We start from the raw sequence: 20,704 nt of genomic DNA on the forward strand, positions 1-20,704 counted from the left end.
ATTTAAAATCAGGCCAGCCGCAGTGGCTCCCTTGACCCTGTAATTCCACACTTTGGGAGACCAAGGAGGTCAGGAGTTCGGGACCAGTCTACCCAATACAGTGAAACCCCATCTCTACCAAAAATATAAAAATTAGCTGGGTGTGGTGGCACATGCTTATAATCCCAGCTACTCAGGAGGCTGAGGCAGGAGAATCACTTGAACCGGGGAGACAGAAGTTGCCGTGAGCCGAGATCACGCTCTAGCATGGGTGACAGAGTGAGACTTCATCTCCAAAAAAAAAAAAGGAAAATTTAAAATCTGCTGGGTACAGTGGCTCACACCTGTAATCCCAGCACTTTGAGAGGCTGAGGCAGGTAGATCACTTTAGCTCAAGAGTTCAAGACCAGCCTGGCCAACATGGTGAAATCCCGTCTCTACAAAAAAATACAAAAATTAGCCAGGCGTGGTGACACTTGCCTGCATCCTGGCTACTTGGGCAGCTGAGGCACGAGAACTGCTTGAACCCAGTGGCGGGGGTTGCAGTGAGCTGAGATCGAATCACTGCACTCCAGCCTGGGCAACAAAGCAAGGCTCCATCTCATTAAAAAAAAAAAAGAAAGAAAGAAGAAAAGAACATGTAAGTGCACACATGTGACTTGCCCATGTCTACTGCCCAGTGCTGAACAGAGAAAAAACAGCAGGCAAAACATCGAAGATGACCCTGGGTGCTGGGGGCAACGAGCAGATCCCGTGACAACCCTGCCTCATCAGGCCGTTGTCCCTGGGCCTGGATGGGCTAGACCTACGTACCCCAGACTCTGCCGCCCAAGCTGTTAGGCTGGGGTCTGGAAACGGCCGTTCCCGTGATCTCAGGCAGTCCTGACCTCAGGCACCCCCACGCAGGTGATGACAGCCTCGCCTCTATGAGATAAGTAATGAGACGGCCGCCACCCAGCACACATCCTCAGGGCGGCTGCTGCTCTAACTGCTCTGCAGACGTTAACCACACCGGGAAACGAATGCGACGCCCACGTTTTGCCAGTGGCGAAGCTAAGACACAGAGGGGTTAAGGAACTCGCCCGAGGTCACACAGCTCCCAAATGGTAGGTCTGGGACTCCAGTCTAGGCAGCCTGGCTCCAGAGCCCAGGTTCTTAACCTCTACCCCAGTAAGCCCCTGAGAGAAGAAATGAAGGTCAGGTCAGATCTCGTTCCACATTACCCAATATAGAACCATCCAGAACAATCTAGAAGCAATAACGGGGTTGGGGTGGGGCAGGGATGCCGCTTCAGAGGGATGGAAAGCCTTCAAAGGTCACAGCTCTTCTCAAATGCGAGCTCTGGGGCTTGCATTTCCGGTATCTTTTTCTTTCTTTTTTATGCAACTGTGATTGGAGAAGACATTTAGAGCATTTTTAACCAAAACGTCCTCCAGGCACAGAAGTGCCACCAACCAGTGTCTGGAAAAGCCCAGGCACAGAGAGGGGTGGGGCTCCTAGCAGAAGCAGAGCAGGGAGCCCTGGAGGGGTCGACTTCTCGGTCCTCTCTCTGCCCCTGTGACGGGCTTTGATCCCACTCCTGGCACTGGGGTTTCAGGTTTGCAAGCCATCAAAACACCAAGCTAGAAAGGCAAAAGGGAAGCTGCTGTAGGCAGGTGCCCTAGCAGCAGCAAGGAGGGGTTCTGGCAGCAAAGGAAGAAAAAGTGCACTGTGGACAGGCACAAAGCCCTAAGGCACAGCCATGTGGAGCTGTGGCATGGAGCAGGCACAGCAGCCTCAGCCTCCTGGGTGGCCCAGAGGATGGCACTGTCTGCTCAGCTCAGGGCACACTGAGGTGAGAGTTCTGACTCTCGGACAGTGCCTGCCTTGCAGCAGACAGAGAAATGTACATTTTAGAAAAACCTATATTAAAAGAGATTAAAACTGTCTTCAACTCAATTAAAAGAGTAACATTGGCAGGTGGAGGAAGGAGGATCACTTGAGGCCAAGAGTTTGAGACCAGCCTGGGTAACATAGACCCTGTCTCTAGAAAAAAATTTTTAAAATTATTAGCCAGATGTGGTGACACATGCCTGAATCCCAGCTACTCAGGAGGCTGAGGTAGGAGGATAGCTTGAGTCCAGGAGTTTGAAGTTAAAGTGAGCTACGATTGTGTCATTACACTCCAGCCTGGGTGACAGGCCACTATTCTGAGGGAGGAAGGAAGAAAGGGAGGTAGGGAGGAAAGGAGGGAAGGAAGGAAGGAAAGGAGGGAGGGAGGAGAGGCCAGGTATGGTGGCTCACACCTGAAATGCCAGCACTTGGGGGGGCGTCAAAGTGGGAAGATTGCTTGAGGCCAGGAGTTTACAAGCAGCCTGGGCAACATAGTGAGACCCCATTTATATAAAAAGAAAAAGAGTAACAAGCCAAGAGTAAAATGAATAAAGGATATGAACTGAATGAAGGAAATGCAGATGACCCCCCCCAGAATGTTTTAATATTGACTCTCACTAACAGTCAAAGTGAATCCATAAATGAAACAGCTGGTAATCAACTAGTCATCAAAGTCAGAGTAAAACAACCAGCGTCATTTAGTCTTTGTTTTTCTTTCATATCAGATGGAGAAGGGGTGCCGGGAAGTGCAGCAGGGAACAGGCCGTCTCTATGTCTGGAAAGCGAATGGCCTTTCTGGAGGGCAGGGCGCCGGAGTACTGCAAAAGCCCTAAAAACGTGTTGACCCCAGAGTCTGACCATTTTCTTCTGAGAATTCATCCAAAAGCAATAATGAGGCAAAGCGTACAAGCAGGTAGATAATAACCAGCATTCCCTTTCACAGGATACTCTGCCAACCTTTCAGAATGATGCCTGATATTTCACCTGTGTTTACAACGCACCAGGCACTGTTCTTAGCATACCCCACATGGGGTCTCAATCCTCAGCACCCCCAAGCGGCGGAGGCGGTGGTGGCTTTGCCATAAGCCATCTCAGGTAAGGAAACGGAGGCACAGAAAATCTTCCCTCTCCTCCCATGATCTCTTCTGATTAACAGCTCCTGGGGGGCTCCAAGATAGTGCATTGCAAAATGCTGCGTGGACGGAGGCAGCCTGAGAACAGAGCTTAGAGACCCCAGCTCAGGTCCTCACTTGACAGACAAGACCCCCGCCCAGGGAGCCAAACCTGGCCTGTTCCAGATCCTCACACCGGGGTCACAGCTAGCAGCCCAGACAACCAGAATGTGACTCTCAGAAGATGGGCCCAGGGCAGACTTGCCCCAGCTCTCACAGCCAGTTAGTGTCAGAGCAGAGACGGAAGCCCAGGTATCCTGACTCCCAGCCTAGAACCTGCCAAATACACAAATGAAAGGCAGGGGCCTTTTGTGAATCTCTGGCTCCCATTCTCCCAGCGAAGCATTCTCCACAACAATCCCATGTTTGCTGCAAAAGCCTAGAAACAGCAAATCCATCAAAGAGTAGTTGATGGAAAAAAGATGAGAAGGATGGAGACCCGACTGCCCACCGCAGAGCCTTCCAGGAGAGGGGAGGCAGGGCAGCCATCTTTCTCCTACTTGTACATTTGAATGGGTTTTAACAAGCATGTATTTACTTTCATCTGTTAAACATATTTAAATGAAATTTAAATTAAAGATATATTTGAGCACAGACATGGTGGCTCATGCCTGTGATCCCAGCACTTTGGTATGCCGAGGTGAAAAAATTGCTTCACTCCAGGAGTTCAAGACCAGGCTGGACAACATGATAAGACCCCATCGCTACAAAAAAACAAAAAAATTAGCTGGGTATGGTGGTGCATATCTACAGTCTCAGCTACCCGGAGACTGGCGTGAAGGATTGTTTGAGCCCAGGAATTTGAGGCTACAGTGAGCTAGAACCGGACCACTGCACTCCAGCCTGGACAAGAGTAAGACCCTATCTCTAAAAATATACTCACACATATACATACATATAATACACAAATACATATGTGTGTATGTGCTTCTGTCTACTGGACGCTACATCTGTGTTACCCATGGGAGGCAGACACCGGAGCCCATTCAATTCAGTTGGGGATTGAAGAAAATTACAGTAGGGAGCAGGAGTCCTAATTTACCCTAAAATTATATTCAAAAGGCTTCCAAGAGTTAAACTCTGATCTGTTTGACTCTCATAAAGCTTCCTGTAGAAGCAGCTTCTGAGGGCTAATGTGGTGTGGCCACCAAAACTTACTCAGCTCATACGTGCAAGGCGAAGCACAGAGACCTGGAGACAGAGAACCAGGGAAAATTCCTGCTTCTCCCGCTCACTGCGTGGCTTCAGGAAGGTTACTCAGTCTAGGTCCTAGGCTGTCTCACTTGTGAAATGGAAATGATACTTGCAAATCCAAAAAGACCCTCCTCTGGGAAAATAACTATGAGCCGCAAAGTGTTGCAAAGCATGATTCCAGCCCCCAGCAGTGAGCCTGGCAGAGGGAGGAACATTTATTGGTGGAACATACCCACTCTCTGCACCCTCAAAGCGGGCGGCTGGGCTCACTCCCTTCCCTACCTCAACTCCATGTTCCAAAATGAGCTACCTTACCCCTTGGGCTGCATGGTTTAAGTCAGCTAGGGGTCAGGAGGAAAGCATCTGATTAAACTAATTTCCAGTTACCTGCATGTTAAAAAGAAACTAGGCTGGGTGCAGTGGCTCACACCTGTAATCCCAGTACTTTGGGAGGCCAAAGCAGGTAGACCATGAGGTCAAGAGATCAAGACCATCTTGGCTAACATGATGAAACCCCGTCTCTACTAAAAATACAAAAATTATTATATGGGCATGGTGGCACATACCTGCAGTCCCTGCTACGTGGGAGGCTGAGGCAGAAGAATTGCTTGAACCCAGAAGGCAGTGAGTCGAGATCGAGCCAAAACTGCACTCCAGCCTGAGCAACAAATCAACACCGTCTCCAAAAAAAACAAAAAAGAGGCCAGGCATGGTGCCTCATGCCTATAATCCCAGAACTTTGGAAGGCCAAGGTGGGTGGATTACGAGGTCAAGAGATTGAGACCATCCTGGCCAACAAGGTGAAACCCCATCTCTACTAAAAATACAAAAATTAGCTGGGCATGGTGGCACACCTGTAGTCCCAGCTACTCGGGAGGTTGAGGCAGGAGAATTGCTTGAACCCGGGAGGCGGAGGTTGCTGTGAACCAAGATCATGCCAAAACTGCATTCCAGCCTGGCAATAAAGCGAGACTCTGTCTCCGGAAAAAAAACAAAAAGGAAGTAACGAACACAACAGGTGGATGTTTAGGCAATGCCACACAGGGACATGGGAGTTCTTACGAGGGTGTCTGTTTCCCCCCAGCCTCGGCTCTCCCAGGTTACACCTGCTTTCCGAGAAGAGCACCTTCTACTTCTGGGCCAGGGATGCGCTGAGAGCTGGTAGGGGGCTCACAAGCACAAACGAGCAGTGTGGATGCTGGCGTGGCTCGGGCCTTCTCAAAGGCTTAAAGCCTTCGTGACGCCCACCTCCCACAGAATGACGGGCCGGCTCCCGTGGTTTCTAGGAACATGGCAGGGTGGAAATAAATACAGGAGAAAGCATTAAATACTCCTTCACCGGGGTCCTGCCCACCTCACCCACCCAGCTCCTACGACTCCACGCCCCAGCTAAAGAGCCCCACTTGCTGTTCCCCAGGACCCATGTTCTCGTTGCCATTGCCTCCGTCATCCTGTTTCCTTATGAGGAAACCCTCCTGACCCCCAGGCCTGGCACATGTTTGAGAAAAGAAAAAATGACACAGAAAGATACCCAGGGGGCACCATAGGGACAAGGACTGCTTCATCTGTGGGTACCACTGCTGGGGGAAGAGTCCGTGTGTAGACCCTAGATTGAGCAGGGAATGGGTCACTGCACTGATCTGAGGCTGTGCAGCCTGAGATCAGGCTAGACAGGTCTTCCTGTGCTGGCTTCTGACTCAGAAGAAGGAGGTCTTGATGAGGCTTCCCAAGTTTCTGACCCTTGCTCTGCTCTGGTGTTCTGAAAATCTGGGGCTCCTTCCCGCACTCCCAGTGCCTCTCTGGCACCTCCTACAGGCTGAGTCATTTTCTCTGGGCGCACTAAGCCCAGACCTTCTGGCCCCTTCTCTCCCTTCCTCTCCTTTGATGGTCTGCTTTTGACTGTGCTAGATGCAACTGGGCCACACAGTAGGAGCTAAATGAATGTATCTGGAACAAATGCAGCTTTCCCTGGCTACTAGCACCCACATGGTTATGTTCTTTTTCAGAATTCCTAGAACTCTTGTGAGCAAAGTCCCACATAAACAACCAGGCCCCCATTAGACGCTCAGTCCCTAAAGCAATGAATTGCCAGAGGGGCCCAGGCTGGTTCCAGACACGCGTCCCCAGCGCCCATCCCAGACCTCCCAAGTCCTCGTCTTTGAAGGGAGCCTCAGCAGTGTGTAGTGTAGCTGGGTCCACAGGAGAATATAGGCCGGGCCCACCCAGGAACAGTAAGGAAAGCTCGAGAGAGAGTGCCTGGCACAAATATGAATATCATTATGCCAGTCCTGCAGCACCAAGTCACAGGACGAACAGAACAGACACTAACGCTAAACCCCAGGTGTGCCTGAGGGAGGCCTGCTCGCCAGGTGGGCACCCTCTTCCTGTCCCTCTGAGCTGCCACCCAACTGTGGCCACAGCTGTGGCCCCTTCTGTGTCTAGCCAAGGCTTGACCCAAACAAGAAACCTCCACATCTCTTTACCTTAGTCCCTTTAGGATGTCACCAAGCCCCCAGCCTGTGAACTGAATGAAAAGTGAACGGGGTGAGGGTGAGAATGCTCTGGCGGCCAGGCCAGGCCGGCTGGAATACTCAAAGGAACTGTTAAAAAAAAAAAAAAAAAAGCCCTAAGGGAAAAACAATAGAAAACTTGAGCAAGTCACCAGCTGACAAAGGCCGGCTCCATAGTCACCATATGGCGCACACACCTAGCAGTCAGGTCCACTTCCATTTCCAGGCAGGAGCCTCTCTGGAGCTGCCAGCAGGGCCCCAGGCCCTCCCTGAACCCCTGCTTCTCCCTGTGCCCAGCTCTCCCCTGTACACACTGACTGGGACCAGCAGACCTTTCTAGGACCTGCTGGCTCCCAGGCTGCTTCTCACAACAGCTTCTTGGGGCTCCTGACTAGCTTGGCCCAGCATCCTGCACTCCATGTGCCCAGTGTCCCCATTTGGACGGAGGCCCTGGTTCTCCTGCATTGCTCTTTCTAGGACTCAGCCAGGAAACCCAAGCTGTCAGGGAGCACTCGTAGGTGAGTGCCAAGCCAGAAGCGGGCTCCTGCTGGAGGCCCAGACTCTTCCTGGCTATACCTGCTTGGCCCCCTCCTCTCTCTGAGCCTCAGTTTCCCCACTAGTGAAGGGAAGGTGGTTCAGAGGCTCTGCACATAGTGAGCCCTCCAGCTCTCCCTCCCAGCTGTGGGCTGTACTTCCACTCCCTAAGGCCAAGCAATGGGCAGGTTTTCTCTTTCCTTGGCCTCTGGTGGGAAAGGAACTTTTCAAGACGGTCTCCTTCCCCACAAACCCTGGCCTGAAACACGGGAAAGCCAAACCTCCCCAGCTTCCTCCTGCCCTGGACAAGGGGTCAGAAGTGACTTCGAGCGGCCCAAGTGCCCACTGCACTTCCTCAGTGCCAAATGGATCCTGACTGCATGCCCCAAGTCACCTTCAGAGCTGGGACACACAAACCCTTCACCGAAGCCTAAACAGAGTGGGGGAGGCTTTGTTATACACTCGGAACCTGCCACCGCTTTCCACGAGAGGCTTATCCCCAGGAAACACAGGACCCAGCTCCCAGCTGACAGTGTGTTTATGTAACAGCCCAGGTGTGTACAGCCCTGGGGCTGGCGTTGGGGGGCTGGGTCTCAGTCCAGCCTCAGACTATGCTCGGAAACGCCCAGAGAGTCTGTGCCTCTCCCTCCTTGAAGAAAGAAAGTGGAGACGCTGCTTCGCAGGACAGAAGCAATATGGTTTGGCAGATGGAGAGGAGTTCTATCGCATGAAGGATATAGGGCAGAAATTGGAGAAGGAGTGGCTTTTTTTCTTTTGAAGACTGCCTACAGCAGAAAAGTGAAAATGCAAGAGGGGTGAAGTGGATAAAGATGATGGTGCCGGGAGAGGCTGGGCAGGGGGGAGGGAGGGAGAGCAGGGCAGCAGGGCCCAGGAGTGGGAACAGCAGGGCTGAGAAGGGATGTGTGAGCCACAGCTGGGTCGGTCTGGTGACAATGAGACACAAGCTCCCAGGGTTTCACAAGGGTGAGGCCGAGCTTCCAGGCCTGCTAGATGGAACCGTGGGGTATTTCCAAACCACAACGGGGAAGTCGGTCAGGGAAGGGCCCTAAGAGGGGAAATTCTGTCTGTTGTGTTAAATTTAAGACCAGGCAAAAAATTCAAGGGTGTCCCAGGAATCGCCGCCTTCACATCACAGAAGATGCCCAACCAGAGGCTCCCTGGAGCTGGGGAGAAGGGGTCGCTGCTCAGGACGCTGGAGCCGGAGTGGAGACCAGAAACCTCTCTCTGCTCTGGGAAGGGCTCAGAAGCAGATATGCACACACCCCCCCACATCCTGTGGCCAGCCCACGAAGCTTGTCACCCTCCAAAAGGAGCTGGGGGAAGGTAAGCTTGGAGCAGATTAGGAATGTTTTCACTTCCTCCAAGGACGGTGAAGCTGCAACGATGTCTCTCCCACCTCCACCCTCTTCAGATCTAAGCGGAAAAATTGGTCATCTCCTCACTTTGGGACCCAGGGCTCGCATAAATGCCATCTCCTAGTCCCCAGCCACAGCAGTGATTCAGGCCATTTACTCAGATCCACGTTAATGAGTTTTTTCTGTCACATAATTAGTTCACAGAGAACTCAGCCTTGAGAGGAAAGAAATAAGAACGAGTTGGGAAGAGGCAGAAGGAAGTCAGACTGTCATGTCACAACAAAAGACAGGACTCAGCATCACATGGGGTCCCCCCAGACCCAATACTCCTTCCCTAGCTATGGGGAGTTCTGAAAGCAGAAATGGAGGTGTTCAGATGCACCACCGGCAGAATCTCAGGCAAGCAGATGAAGCCGGAAGGGGCCCTATCCTTAAGGCCCAAATCACGGACAGGCCCCTGCCCACAAATCCATGTTATCCCAAAATGCCTTGGCTCTCGCTGCATTTCCACTGAGGCCAAACCCACCACCTGCCGGTGGGCGTCCCCTTTCAAACAGAGCTGGAGGAGGAAGCAGATGGCCCAGGGCGAGGCCCATCTGTCCACAAACGCTAGAAGGTCACCATGCCACTGGGGTGCCTGCGGGTGCCACCAGCCCCACTACACTGGGGCTCACGGGGCATCCGCCAGCAGCTGCCCCCACTTCCTGTGCCCTCAGCGGTCGAAAGTCCAGGGCCTAAGAGCCCAGAGAAAGGAGCGCTAGGCAGAGCAGTGGCCGGGGGTTTCCGGTCCCCGACTCCGGGTGCGGTGTTCCTGGAGGTCAGTCAGCGCCCGGCTGCCCCGCGGCTGCCTCCAGACCGAGAAGCCGCGGGTCGCCGGCGCGCTCAGGACCCAGCCAAGGCGCGGATGGACGTGCTGGCACCTCCCACGCGATCGCTGCGCCGCAGCCCCGGGCCAGGCCCGGCCCGCGCCCGCCTGGCCGCGGCGGCGTAGGGGGTGTGCGTCGGGAGAGGGCGCCGCGGCGAGCGCCACCCTCCGGGCCTGCGGGCGCTTGGCCCGGGAAGGCTGCCATCCACTAACGCGAAGCTCCGATCCCCAGCCCCACTGCGGAGCAGGGCCGGGGCAGCGGCTAAGAAGCCTCCCCGCTCACGGCCCCACCTCCCGGCAGCTGAAGCCCTCTGCCGCGCGCACCTTCCCCGTCCAGGCCTGGACAGATTTGGTCCAGGCCCCCCGGAGCGACACCAGCTTCGCGCCCTGGAGCACAGAGCAGAAAACCCCCAACCCCAAAGTGTCCCTGAACGAGATATGGCGAAGCTGCTCGCCGGTTCTGCAGCACAGATCGGCAAACCTCGTGGCCCGAACCTCAAGCGCGCAAGGACCCCCGACTGGGGAAGCATAGCCAGGCCCGGCCCGTGGAGCTCTCGGCCCGCGCCGGAGAGGCCACCGTGCCCCAGCTCCCACAGCCCCCGGCTCCGCTCACCCTCGATAGAGATGACGTGCTCCCGGATCTGGTTTTGCAGCGCCAAATCCTCGATGCGCTCGATCAGGTCGTAGATGGCGTAGATATTGGGATGCACGGACTCGAAGCGCTGGATCTCGGCCCGGATGGCCGCCGAGTTGGAGAGCGCGAACTGCTGGGGGGGCCCGCCGGCCAGCTGCTGCGAGGGGCCGCCGCCGCCCCCGGCCCCGGGCCCCGCGCCGCCGAACTGCCCGCCGCCCCCCGCGCCGCCGCCGCCGCCACCGCCGCCGCCCCCCGGAGCCGCCAGGCTCTGCTGCTGCTGCGGGCTCTGCCCTCCGCCCGCCTGGAAGTTCATGGCTTCGGAGCCGTGGGGCCCGAAGAGGGCCCGGGGCGGCGCGGCGGCGGCGGCGGCGGCGGCGAGCGGGCGCGCGGGGCTGGCGGGGCCGGGACTACTGGGCCGGCGGCGCGGGGCTAGCGCATGGAGCCGGGGGTCGGGGGCCGGAGGCCGAGGCCAGGAGGCGCCGCCGCGCACGCTGTGGCCGCCGCTGCCGAGCGCTTCCCGGCGCCGTGATCCCACTGCCTCGGAGCAACCTCCAGCGGCAACAACAACGGGACCGGGAGCGCGCCGCCCGGGCCCTCCCCCCGCGTCATGCGCACGCACCGCCGCCCCCGCCGGCTCCGGCACACGCAGCCCGAGCCCCCCTCCCCGCCGCCCCCGCCCCTCCTGCGCGCTGGCCCGGGCGCCCCCGCCCCTCTCTTGCTCGCTGGTTCTGCAGCCTCCACCCCCAAGCCGCGCGCTCCAGCCCAGGAGCCCGGGCCCCTCCCACCCAGCCTCGGCCCTTCCGCCTCCTCACCAGTCCCCACCCACACTGCCTCGAGTGCCACCCTCTCTGAGGGGACAGCTGCCCCGGTCTCCTCCCGCTCCCGGCTGTCGCTTTCGCCTCCCTGAGCTGATCTGGGTGGGGTGTCCGATCTCTAGGCAATGTCCAAACAGTGCCCTGCGCCTGAGGGTGCTGCTGACCAAGGCTGATTGGCCAAGGAGCCCGCCCAGGCCCAGCTGCGCCTCGCTTACAGCGTCCCGCCTTCAGTGCGGCAAAGGCTCCCCTGTCTCCAGGCTCCGAGGTCAGCCCTAGAGACCACCCTACTACTGGAGTTCTCTCCCTGGCTCCCTGCCCGGGCTTTCCACTGCCAGCTGCAGCTCAGAGGCTGGGATGGGTTGTGGGCTGCTATTTCCAGTTCTCCCTGAGCCTTCATCATCTACGGATCTGGAAATGATACTTTGAACAAACACGTCCCTACTCTTACCTTCCTGTGATCTGCCTCTCCTAAAAGACCCTCCCCCTGCCGGATTGGGGAGGTTAGCTAAATTTGGTACATAGAGGAAGAAGAGAGAGGGATGAAATATTATATGCCTTTCTCCTCTACCCATCCCATTGGAGAGACTAACCAGAGCCCACGTGGCTCTTGATTTTTCTCGTCCTCACCCCTTGTCCGTCCTGTCCCTCTGGAGCCAGGGAGCTCCCTGCAATGTCCCAGTTCCTCTGCAGTCCCATTGCCAAAGTGGGCTGCAGTTCTGTTAGCACCGCCCTCACCAACACACACACACACACACACACACACACACACACAATGTTTCCTAAAACCTGCAAGAGGTGACATGTGCAGATCAGTGGCCCCAGCCAATAAATTTGCCAGGGATGTTGCCGGGATCTGCTACCCCAGATCATCCTTCTTCCACACACTTCCACTTCCCCAGCCAAGCTGGACCTTTTCCCAGCATGAAGCTGCCCACCGTTTGATTAGCTACACAACTCAGCCCCAGTACCAACCCAGTCACTATTCCTGAGTGCCTTGTACCTTCCAAAGCACCTGGTGAAAGCTAATCAACACATGCCGTCTCCTAAGCTCCTGAGGGACATGTGTTTCTATCCCTGCATAATCTTAAGGATATCTTGTGCCCTCTCTGGGCTTCATCTGCAAAATATAGTAGTTGAACAGAAAACCTAGTTCTGACGTTGTATAATTCTAAAAGTAACATCCAACATCTCTTTTAGATGCTTAATTAGAATTGACAGCAGGAAGTAGCACCAGGTATACCTCCCAAGAGAGACACTAAGAGCAAAGAGCTCCTTAAATGTGTTGCCCCAGCAAGTAGCACACACCCATTATAGCACTGATGGGCTGTCCACACATCTGACTCTTCTACTAGTATATTGAGCCACATGAGGGCAGGAAGAGCGTCTGATTCACCATTTTATTCCCGGTAACTTACACAATGCCTGGCACATAGTGTGTGTGTGTGTATATAAAATGTATTTTTAGATATATATATATGTATGTTTGTATATATAGATGGAGTCTCACTCTGCCGCCCAGGCTGGAGTGCAGTGGCTCAATCTTGGCTCACTGCAACCTCCGTGTTCTGGGTTCAAGTGATTCTCCTGCCTCAGCCTCCTGAGTAGCTGGGATTATAGGTGCCCACCACCATGCCCAGCTAATTTTTTTTGTGTGCGTGTATATATCGATAGATAGATTTTTTTTTTTCTTAGTAGAGACAGGGTTTTACCATGTTGCCCAGGCTGGTATGAACTCCTGACCTCAGGTAATCTGTCCAATTCAGCCTCCCAAAGTGCTGGGATTACAGATATGAGCCACCGTGCCTGGTCATAGTACATATTTTGAAAACATGAGTGAATGAACAGGAGGGAAGGAACTAGAGATAGGTTAGTTCTGTATGGTATCTATCTGGACTGACATTCCTAAGGCAATATTTGCTCCCACAAGTAGACATGAACTATGGGAAGTCTAGGATAGATTATTTTAAATCAAGACTGACCTGTAAAAACCAGGATGTGAGATCTCTGTGGCTGCAGGAGCCCAGAGGGAAAAATCCACAGATATCCACAGGCCTGGGATTCAACACCATTCACACAGTAACACACCAAGGACCCAATTCCCGAGCCCAGGTTTGGGTAAAGGGAGTGTACCAATACAAATATTTACTGTGTGACATGTACCTTACATAGTTTTCCCTTTTTTGAATAAATCATCTAATTTCTTCCTTATGGATGACTTACAAAGCATGCTTTAGAAAGGAAGAAATTAATGTTCAGAGAGATGCAATAACCCACCCAAGGTCATATAGCTGATAAACACAGGATAAAGGATCAGGATTCGTGCCAGGTTCCAAAGTCTATGCTTCTTTGATAGTCCTGAAGGGGCAAGGTTGAGGAGCGGGACCAGGGTAAGGGGCAGCCCTGAGGATGGGTATCCCTAGCCAGCCTGGTGGGGCAGCCCATGGATATTGGGCTCTGGGCTGAAAAATTAATTTCGGTAGCCAAAGCGCCTTCTGGCGCCCAGTCTGACAGAAGGGTAGGGGCCCCCTGAGTTCCTCAGAGCCTTTCTCACTGCATTACGAACACCCGCGCTCTGACGAGCTCCAGCTGACGTAGGTATCTGGTGTAACAGATGCCCTGGCTGTTGGAGGGGGAGGGGGCAGATCCTGCTGCGGTCCAAATCCCTAGGGGGTAGCACAACCCCCTCCCCTACAAAGCCGCCCCCACCGGCCCCTCAGCGATCTGCAGACGCCGGGAACCGCCGGTAGAGCCCCGCACGTGGGTCCGCAGGGCAGAGGGCGGGGACAGCGCGGCGCCGGACTACAAGTCCCACAATGCCCCTGGCTGCGGCGGCGGGGAAGGAGGGGTGCTTCAGGTGCCTATGACCTCCGCGCCTCCCGCCCGGAAGTGCCCGAGGGGCCGCGATGGAGCAGGGGGACGCGGGCGGTGAGTCTCCGCGCCGCGACCGCGCCCACCCCGCCACCCAGGGCCCCAGCCGGGCCCCGCCCGCGCTGCCCCGGATCGCCGTGCCCTCCTGCGGCTCCGGGGGGCGGGAAGGTGGGAGGGGTGACAAGGGGTGGGGGCGGGGAGCGCGAAGTCTCGGATTCCCGGCGGGATCTGGGGTCTGGCAGCTGCGGGGCTTGGAGAGGCTTCCAGAGGAGGCGCAGAGTTGGGCCTCCGGGGAGAGGGGTTGAGGGGATCAGGAGGGGGCCGAGCTGGGTGGGTGGTGACGCTCGGAGGCTCCAGATTGCCCAGGGGCGAGTTTGACGTTTGCTGTGGGAGAAGCCTGGGAAGCAGTCCGGTGCCGCGGGTGGGGTTTGGGTGAACGGTAACGCTGTGGGTGGGGGGATGGGGATACAGAGGCTCTACCCCTACCTCGGAGAAACTTTAGCAACGGAGTAGATGAGCCTGGGGTGAAGTCGGTGAAGGAGTAGACACACTAGAGTGAAGTGGACGGAGAATAGATACGCTTGGGGGTGAAGTTTGGTCGGGGTGACGTTTAGGGGAGGCATTGCTTAGAAGGTCGGGGCCCTTACCTTGAGATAGGGTTTAGGTGAGCTGGGAGCTGGTTGAAGACCTCGAGCTCAGATGACAGAAAGTTAGGACTTGGGATTCGGCGATGGGAAAGGGCACCCGGACGCAAGTTTGGGGCAACTGGGAGGCAGAGCAGCCGGTACCCTGGGGTGGGTGAGGGGACGGGCTGAGGACGGTGGGATCATAGCGGTGGAGTGGGGGCAGGATCCTGTGGAGGTTCTAGGGCCCCTAGCCCGGGGGGCTCGCGCCTCACGGGCTCTTTGTGCCTCTCCAGCTCGGTAGTGCGGCGGGCAAGGCAAGCGCCATGACCCTGATTGAAGGGGTGGGTGATGAGGTGACCGTCCTTTTCTCGGTGCTTGCCTGCCTTCTGGTGCTGGCCCTTGCCTGGGTCTCAACGCACACCGCTGAGGGCGGGGACCCACTGCCCCAGCTGTCAGGGACCCCATCGCCAGCCCAGCCCAGCGCAGCCATGGCAGCTACCGACAGCATGAGAGGGGAGGCCCCAGGGCCAGAGACTCCCAGCCTGAGACACAGAGGTCAAGCTGCACAGCCAGAGCCCAGCACTGGGGTCACAGCAACACCGACACAGCCAGCCCTGGACTCCCCGCAGGAGCCCCTCGTGCTACGGTTGAAATTCCTCAATGATTCAGAGCAGGTGGCCAGGGCCTGGCCCCACGACACCATTGGTTCCTTGAAAAGGTAAGCAGGGCAAGAGGCAGGAGCAATGCTAAAGACAGGGATGGGGGGACTAGTAGCAGAAGGCTCCCAGAGAGGTCTGAGACCCAGCCCTCGTTTATACTGGAGGCGATGAGCGCCCCACATCACAACTACACTTGTTTCCCTGGCAGATGGCCCCTCCCAAGCCAGGACCTGTGCGGTGCGGAGGGCAGGGGGAGGGTGGGAGTGCTGCTCCGGGACCAGGGACTAGGATTGCCTGAGGCCTGCTCTCTTACCCAGGTCCCTCTCTCCTCAGGACCCAGTTTCCCGGCCGGGAACAGCAGGTGCGACTCATCTACCAAGGGCAGCTGCTAGGCGACGACACCCAGACCCTGGGCAGCCTTCACCTCCCTCCCAACTGCGTTCTCCACTGCCACGTGTCCACGAGGGTCGGCCCCCCAAGTCCCCCCTGCCCTCCGGGGTCCGAGCCCGGCCCCTCCGGGCTGGAAATAGGCAGCCTGCTGCTGCCCCTGCTGCTCCTGCTGCTGCTGCTGCTCTGGTACTGCCAGATCCAGTACCGGCCGTTCTTTCCCCTGACCGCCACTCTGGGCCTGGCCGGCTTCACCCTGCTCCTCAGTCTCCTGGCCTTTGCCATGTACCGCCCGTAGTGCCTCCGCGGGCGCTTGGCGGCATCGCTGGCTCCTCTGGACCTTGCTCCCCGCGCCGTGGCGGGAGCTGCTGCCTGCCCAGGCCCGCCTCTCCGGCCTGCCTCTTCCCGCTGCCCTGGAGCCCAGCCCTGCACCGCAGAGGACTCCCGGGGCTGGCAGAGGCCCAGCCCTGCGCTCGCCGTGGCTCGGGGCCGCCTCCCGGGGCTGCTGGCCCTCAGCCAGCACTGGGAGTCGGCTCCTCGGGGTCAGGGACCTGCTGTCGCTGCCTAGGCCCCGGGCAGAGACGGGCCGCCCCCCGGGCCCGTCTTAACGTGCTGCCGGAGGACCCAGCCGCCTCCAGTCCCTGACAGCACCATGGGCTGAGTTGGGGACGCCAGGACCGTGGGAGGCTGGTGAAGGGGAGCGGGGAGGGGCAGAGGAGTTCCTCGGAACCCGTGCAGATTAAAGTAACTGTGAAGTTTTCACTCTTGCAGTGTGTCTGAGTGTGTGCGGAGTGGCGGGCGGGGAGCCCTCGCCGCTTGGGAGAGAAGGGTACAGACTGCTCCGGACGCTCTGGTCCACCGCTATCCCTTCTGGGTGTTCCGCCTGGGATTCGGCGCGGGCCTCCGTGGTCCCGCCCCCGGCGTCGCGCGCGCACTTCCCGGGGGCGGGCTCGCGGCTCCCTGGCTCGCAGTGCCTGCCGGGAGCCACGTCTCCGCTGGCCGAGCGCAGCTCCGGGATTGGTGTCCCGGCCGCGTTCCAGGGGCTGCTGGGAAGATGGCGGACTCGGCGGCCAGCCGATGAGGAGGCCGCGGGGGGAGCCTGGCCCCCGGGCCCCGAGACCGACTGAGGGAGCGACCTGCGCAGGGCCCGGGGAGTCATGTAGGGGTGGCGCCTGCGGGGCGGGCTGCGGGAGGGCTGCGGGAGCTGGTGTTAGCGGCAGCGGCCACGGTCTCCTGGCGTCCCTGGGCCTGGGTGGGTGTGGGGCCCCCGACTTCGACTCCGCGCCATCGCATAGCGGCGCACTCGGGCCCCGGGCGCTCCCTGCGAGGTGGGCGCTGCGTTTTCATTTCACGGGTGAGGAGACTTGGAGAGACGAAGCCACTTGTCCAAGGTCATGCCGCTGGTAAGTGGGAGCGCCCAGCATGGAACCCAGCACCGTCCAGCCGCGGACCCGGCGTTCCACTCTCTTTGCCGCCTCCTCCTACTGCGGGAGAGGGAGGTGGTCGGGAGAGCGCACGCCGGTGTCGCCTGGGCTCCAGACTGGGCGCGACCACTAACCGGGTTAATGACCCCGGGCTTAATCTTTTCGCCGCTCTGGGCCTGCGCTTCTCACCGGTGAAATGAGGTAATGCCAGCCCTGCCTACTCCACCTGGGCGTGTAAGGAGCATCAGAGATGGTGCATGTGGAATTGCTCCGCGCTGAGCGCACTGAGGATTATGATTGCCGTTTCAAAGGAGTGGAAAGAGGCAGAGGGGCGGGGCGGGGAAGAGGCCCAGAGCAGTCACAAAGGGTTGCTGGAACCCAGGTCCCCCGAATGAGGAGTGAGGTAAGCAGTAGGTAGCAGGTCTTTCTCCTCTTGGAGAAAACCTCACCCCCTTTTTTGGGCTGCCCCTCAGGGTCTCCATCACCCAACTCAATGCTTCGAGTCCTGCTCTCTGCTCAGACCTCCCCTACTCGGCTGTCTGGCTTGCTGGTGATCCCTCCAGTACAGCCCTGCTGTCTGGGGCCCAGCAAATGGGGAGACTGGCCTCCTGGAGGAGGCCCCAGTACAGGTCATGTGCAAGGGCTGCAGCGGCTTCTGGAACAGGCGAGGAGCCCTGGGGAGCTGCTGCGCTGGCTGGGCCAGAACCCCACTAAGGTGCGCGCCCACCACTATCCGGTCGCGCTTCGTCGTCTGGGCCAACTCTTGGGGTCTCGGCCACGGCCCCCTCCTGTGGAGCAGGCCACACTACAGGACTTGAGTCAGCTCATCATCCGAAACTGCCCCGCCTTTGACATGCACACCATCCACGTGTGTCTGCACCTTGCAGTCTTACTTGGTGAGGAGGGGCTTGAGGTGGGCGCCTGGGGGGCTGCTGGGTGTTAATGAAGAATAGGGAAAACAGGAGAGGACCATGGACAGAGACCCAGCCTGTCAGGCGTGTGCCGAGGAACGCTTGCTCTTGCTCCCGTTCCGTGTCTGCGGCAGACAAGAGTCGAACGCACTCATTCTAGCCTCGCTAGGGTGCCACCCCAGATTCTTGATAATAGAGTGCCCTAGGAAGCCACTATACTTTGTCACAATTGGCACAAGATGAAAGCCTATTTTGCCATTTTTGTATGTATTCCCCAAAGACTGTTCTGATCCCTCATAGTCACATGATAGCTTACATTTCTCCGTGTTTGCACTTAAACTCTAGCACACCTTCCCACTCAGGAGGTGGAGAGGAGAAACGTGGGGAATTCACCAAGTAACCCCATGATTAGAACAGCTGCACAGCTCTGTTACCAGGCTGCCTTTCACCTCTCCCCTCAGGCTTTCCAGCTGATGGTCCCCTGGTGCGTGCCCTGGAGCAGGAGCGAAGGCTCCGCCTCCCTCCGAAGCCACCTCCCCCTTTGTCGTCTCTTCTCCGAGGTGGGCAAAGGCTGGAAGCTGCTCTGAGCTGCCCCCGTTTTCTGCGGTATCCACGGCAGCATCTGATCAGCAGCCTGGCAGGTGCTGGAGGGGCTTAAAGGCAGATAGGGATGAGGAGGGCTGACAGGAGGCGGAAAGTGGGCTCAGTTAGCTAGGCTGAAGTGGAGTTGAGCCAGCTGGAGGTCCGGCCTGAGGCCCATTGTGACAGGCTGTTCTTCACAGAGACAAGACCAGAGGAATTGACGCCCCATGTGATGGTGCTCCTGGCCCAGCACCTGGCCCGGCACCGGTTACGGGAGCCCCAGCTTCTGGAAGCCATTGCCCGCTTCCTGGTGGTTCAGGAAAACCAGCTCAGCAGCAAGGTGGGCTTGCCTCCCACCTCCTGTGCATCTCTGAGTCATTCTCAGGGTCCTGGTCAGGCCCAGCGCACTGTCCAGCTTGGCTGTCCTCTTCCTGAAGCAGACACACCCTCTCCGTCTCCTGGGACCTGCATCTTTTTCCACACCTTCTCTGTGGCTTGCCCACCTCCCGCCAGCAGCATGTATTCCTGGAACTGTGCAGTTTCCCAAAGCACTCTTAGCACCATCCTAGCTCCACCCATCCCCCTCCTGGAAGTCTTCAGGGCCAGACGCCACAGTGATGTCGCCTCTGCCTGTTTGGTGGTTAGTCACATGCAGCTCATGACTGCTTTGCTGTTGAACTGTGAGGCTGGAGGAACTGTCCTGTCTTCACAGCAATGTTATAAACGTGGCTCAGCCTCCCTGAGGCTTAGCTTGTGAAAGATGACTGCAGAAACACTTCACACTGGGTAATGAACTGCTCTTCCTTCACAGGTGGTACAGAAGTTGGTCCTGCCCTTTGGGCGGCTGAACTACCTGCCTCTGGAACAGCAGTTTATGCCCTGCCTTGAGAGGATCCTGGCTCGGGAAGCAGGGGTGGCACCCCTGGCTACGGTCAACATCTTGATGTCACTGTGCCAACTGCGGTGCCTGCCCTTCAGAGCCCTGCACTTTGTTTTTTCCCCTGGCTTTATCAACTACATCAGTGGTACGCAGCCAGGATGGCTGGCTGGGGCCCCGAGGGCTGGAAAGGCAGGGGAGCAGGGTGGCCTGCAGCCCGGAGCCCCAGTCCCCGCCTCCCCACAGGCACCCCTCATGCTCTGATTGTGCGTCGCTACCTCTCCCTGCTGGACACGGCCGTGGAGCTGGAGCTCCCAGGATACCGGGGTCCTCGCCTTCCCCGAAGGCAGCAAGTGCCCATCTTTCCCCAGCCTCTCATCACCGACCGTGCCCGCTGCAAGTACAGGTGGATGGGACAGCCTGGGGCAAGGGGAGGGGCTGGCCTGAGAGCAGCACAGAGTAGAAAAGCTAGCAGGACCAGGAACTGCCAAAGCTTAGGTGCTCAGCCGCCATAAAGAAAACGGCCCTGAAGCAGCAGAGGGCTTTGCCCAGCAGGGTGGCAGCACTAGACTGGGTCAGACTAGGATGAGGCACTGGGCCCTTCCTGCTACTGGTGTCCTTTCTCCTCAGTCACAAGGACATAGTAGCTGAGGGGCTGCGCCAGCTGCTGGGGGAGGAGAAATACCGCCAGGACCTGACCGTGCCTCCAGGCTACTGCACAGGTGAGTGAGGGGCCAGCGGCAGGCCCAGGGAGACGGAGCCCTGGCTAAGACCACCTGCCCTGCTCCCCCTCCAGACTTCCTGCTGTGTGTCGGCAGCTCTGGTGCTGTGCTTCCCGTGAGAACCCAGGACCCCTTCCTGCCATACCCACCAAGGTCCTGCCCACAGGGACAGGCTGCCTGTAGCCCCACTACCCGAGATCCTGCCCAGAGGTAAGGGAGGCAGGGTGGGGGAGCCCTGGCCACCTTGCCCACCATGCCCTGAGCCATGTCCCTCCCCCCACAGGGTGGTGCTGGTGTTGCGGGAACGCTGGCATTTCTGCCGGGATGGCAGGGTGCTCCTGGGCTCAAGGGCCCTGAGGGAGCGGCACCTAGGCCTGATGGGCTACCAGCTCCTGCCGGTGAGTGACCCTGGCCTGGCCTGTGGTGAAGCCTCACTCCTGGCCCACGGGTAACCTGCCATCCTCTCCTCTCCTGACAGCTACCCTTTGAGGAACTGGAGTCCCAGAGAGGCCTGCCCCAACTCAAGAGCTACCTGAGGCAGAAGCTCCAGGCCCTGGGCCTGCGCTGGGGGCCCGAAGGGGGGTGAGGGGAGGATATGGGGTTCAGGATGGCCCCCCTATGGGGGGTGGACAATTTGCACTTTGGTTCCCTATGTTTTGGTTTCTATTAAAGTTCCTTTCCTTCCCATTGTCTCATT

General features: G+C 57.6%; 3 protein-coding genes across 10 annotated transcripts in view; 2 read left to right on the forward strand and 1 right to left on the reverse strand.

Annotated features, from left to right (window-relative positions):
• The window catches only part of AGAP3 (ArfGAP with GTPase domain, ankyrin repeat and PH domain 3), a 58,191-nt gene extending 47,490 nt beyond the window's left edge, over window positions 1-10,701 (reverse strand). For all 5 annotated transcript variants that reach the window (XR_013524148.1, XM_035254355.3, XM_078343454.1 and 2 more), the window contains exon 1: window positions 10,116-10,701. Coding sequence is in view for 4 of the 5 variants with exons in the window: in XM_035254355.3 (XP_035110246.1) it covers window positions 10,116-10,449 (334 nt within the window). In the remaining variant the exon portion in view is untranslated. The remainder of the gene's footprint in view (window positions 1-10,115) is intronic.
• A 3,135-nt stretch (window positions 10,702-13,836) lies between these two features.
• TMUB1 (transmembrane and ubiquitin like domain containing 1) lies at window positions 13,837-16,253 on the forward strand. 2 transcript variants are annotated; one of them, XM_035254384.3, is made up of 3 exons: window positions 13,837-13,987; window positions 14,739-15,163; window positions 15,438-16,253. In XM_035254384.3, the coding sequence occupies exons 2-3, from the start codon at window positions 14,769-14,771 to the stop codon at window positions 15,787-15,789; spliced, it is 747 nt and encodes a 248-aa protein (XP_035110275.1). In that variant the 5' UTR covers window positions 13,837-13,987; window positions 14,739-14,768; the 3' UTR covers window positions 15,790-16,253. The 2 variants fall into 2 exon arrangements, with proteins under 2 accessions (XP_035110275.1, XP_002751875.1); XM_002751829.6 differs by having other exon boundaries at window positions 13,837-13,876.
• A 276-nt stretch (window positions 16,254-16,529) lies between these two features.
• FASTK (Fas activated serine/threonine kinase) lies at window positions 16,530-20,692 on the forward strand. 3 transcript variants are annotated; one of them, XM_002751830.7, is made up of 10 exons: window positions 16,530-16,650; window positions 17,389-17,811; window positions 18,288-18,467; window positions 18,609-18,748; window positions 19,220-19,433; window positions 19,532-19,691; window positions 19,916-20,007; window positions 20,082-20,217; window positions 20,291-20,405; window positions 20,486-20,692. In XM_002751830.7, exons 1-10 carry the CDS (start codon window positions 16,569-16,571, stop codon window positions 20,591-20,593), a joined length of 1,650 nt encoding a protein of 549 aa, XP_002751876.1. In that variant the 5' UTR covers window positions 16,530-16,568; the 3' UTR covers window positions 20,594-20,692. The 3 variants fall into 3 exon arrangements, with proteins under 3 accessions (XP_002751876.1, XP_009001074.1, XP_009001075.1); XM_009002826.4 differs by having other exon boundaries at window positions 18,288-18,386; XM_009002827.4 differs by lacking the exon at window positions 18,288-18,467.
• Window positions 20,693-20,704: the final 12 nt, after the last annotated feature.

The sequence above is a fragment of the Callithrix jacchus genome, chromosome 11, assembly GCF_049354715.1.
Source record: "Callithrix jacchus isolate 240 chromosome 11, calJac240_pri, whole genome shotgun sequence".
NCBI classification, from domain to species: domain Eukaryota; kingdom Metazoa; phylum Chordata; class Mammalia; order Primates; family Cebidae; genus Callithrix; species Callithrix jacchus.

What these genes read in the sequence shown, in the direction of transcription:
- TMUB1 (XM_035254384.3), top strand. Translation starts at nt 14,769, where the DNA reads ATGACCCTGATTGAAGGGGTGGGTGATGAGGTGACCGTCCTTTTCTCG. An exon ending in ACCATTGGTTCCTTGAAAAG is followed by an intron (nt 15,164 to 15,437) that starts GTAAGCAGGGCA and finishes CTCTCTCCTCAG; the next exon opens with GACCCAGTTTCCCGGCCGGG.
- FASTK (XM_002751830.7), top strand. Translation starts at nt 16,569, where the DNA reads ATGAGGAGGCCGCGGGGGGAGCCTGGCCCCCGGGCCCCGAGACCGACT. An exon ending in CGCAGGGCCCGGGGAGTCAT is followed by an intron (nt 16,651 to 17,388) that starts GTAGGGGTGGCG and finishes GCTGCCCCTCAG; the next exon opens with GGTCTCCATCACCCAACTCA. An exon ending in TCTGATCAGCAGCCTGGCAG is followed by an intron (nt 18,468 to 18,608) that starts GTGCTGGAGGGG and finishes TGTTCTTCACAG; the next exon opens with AGACAAGACCAGAGGAATTG.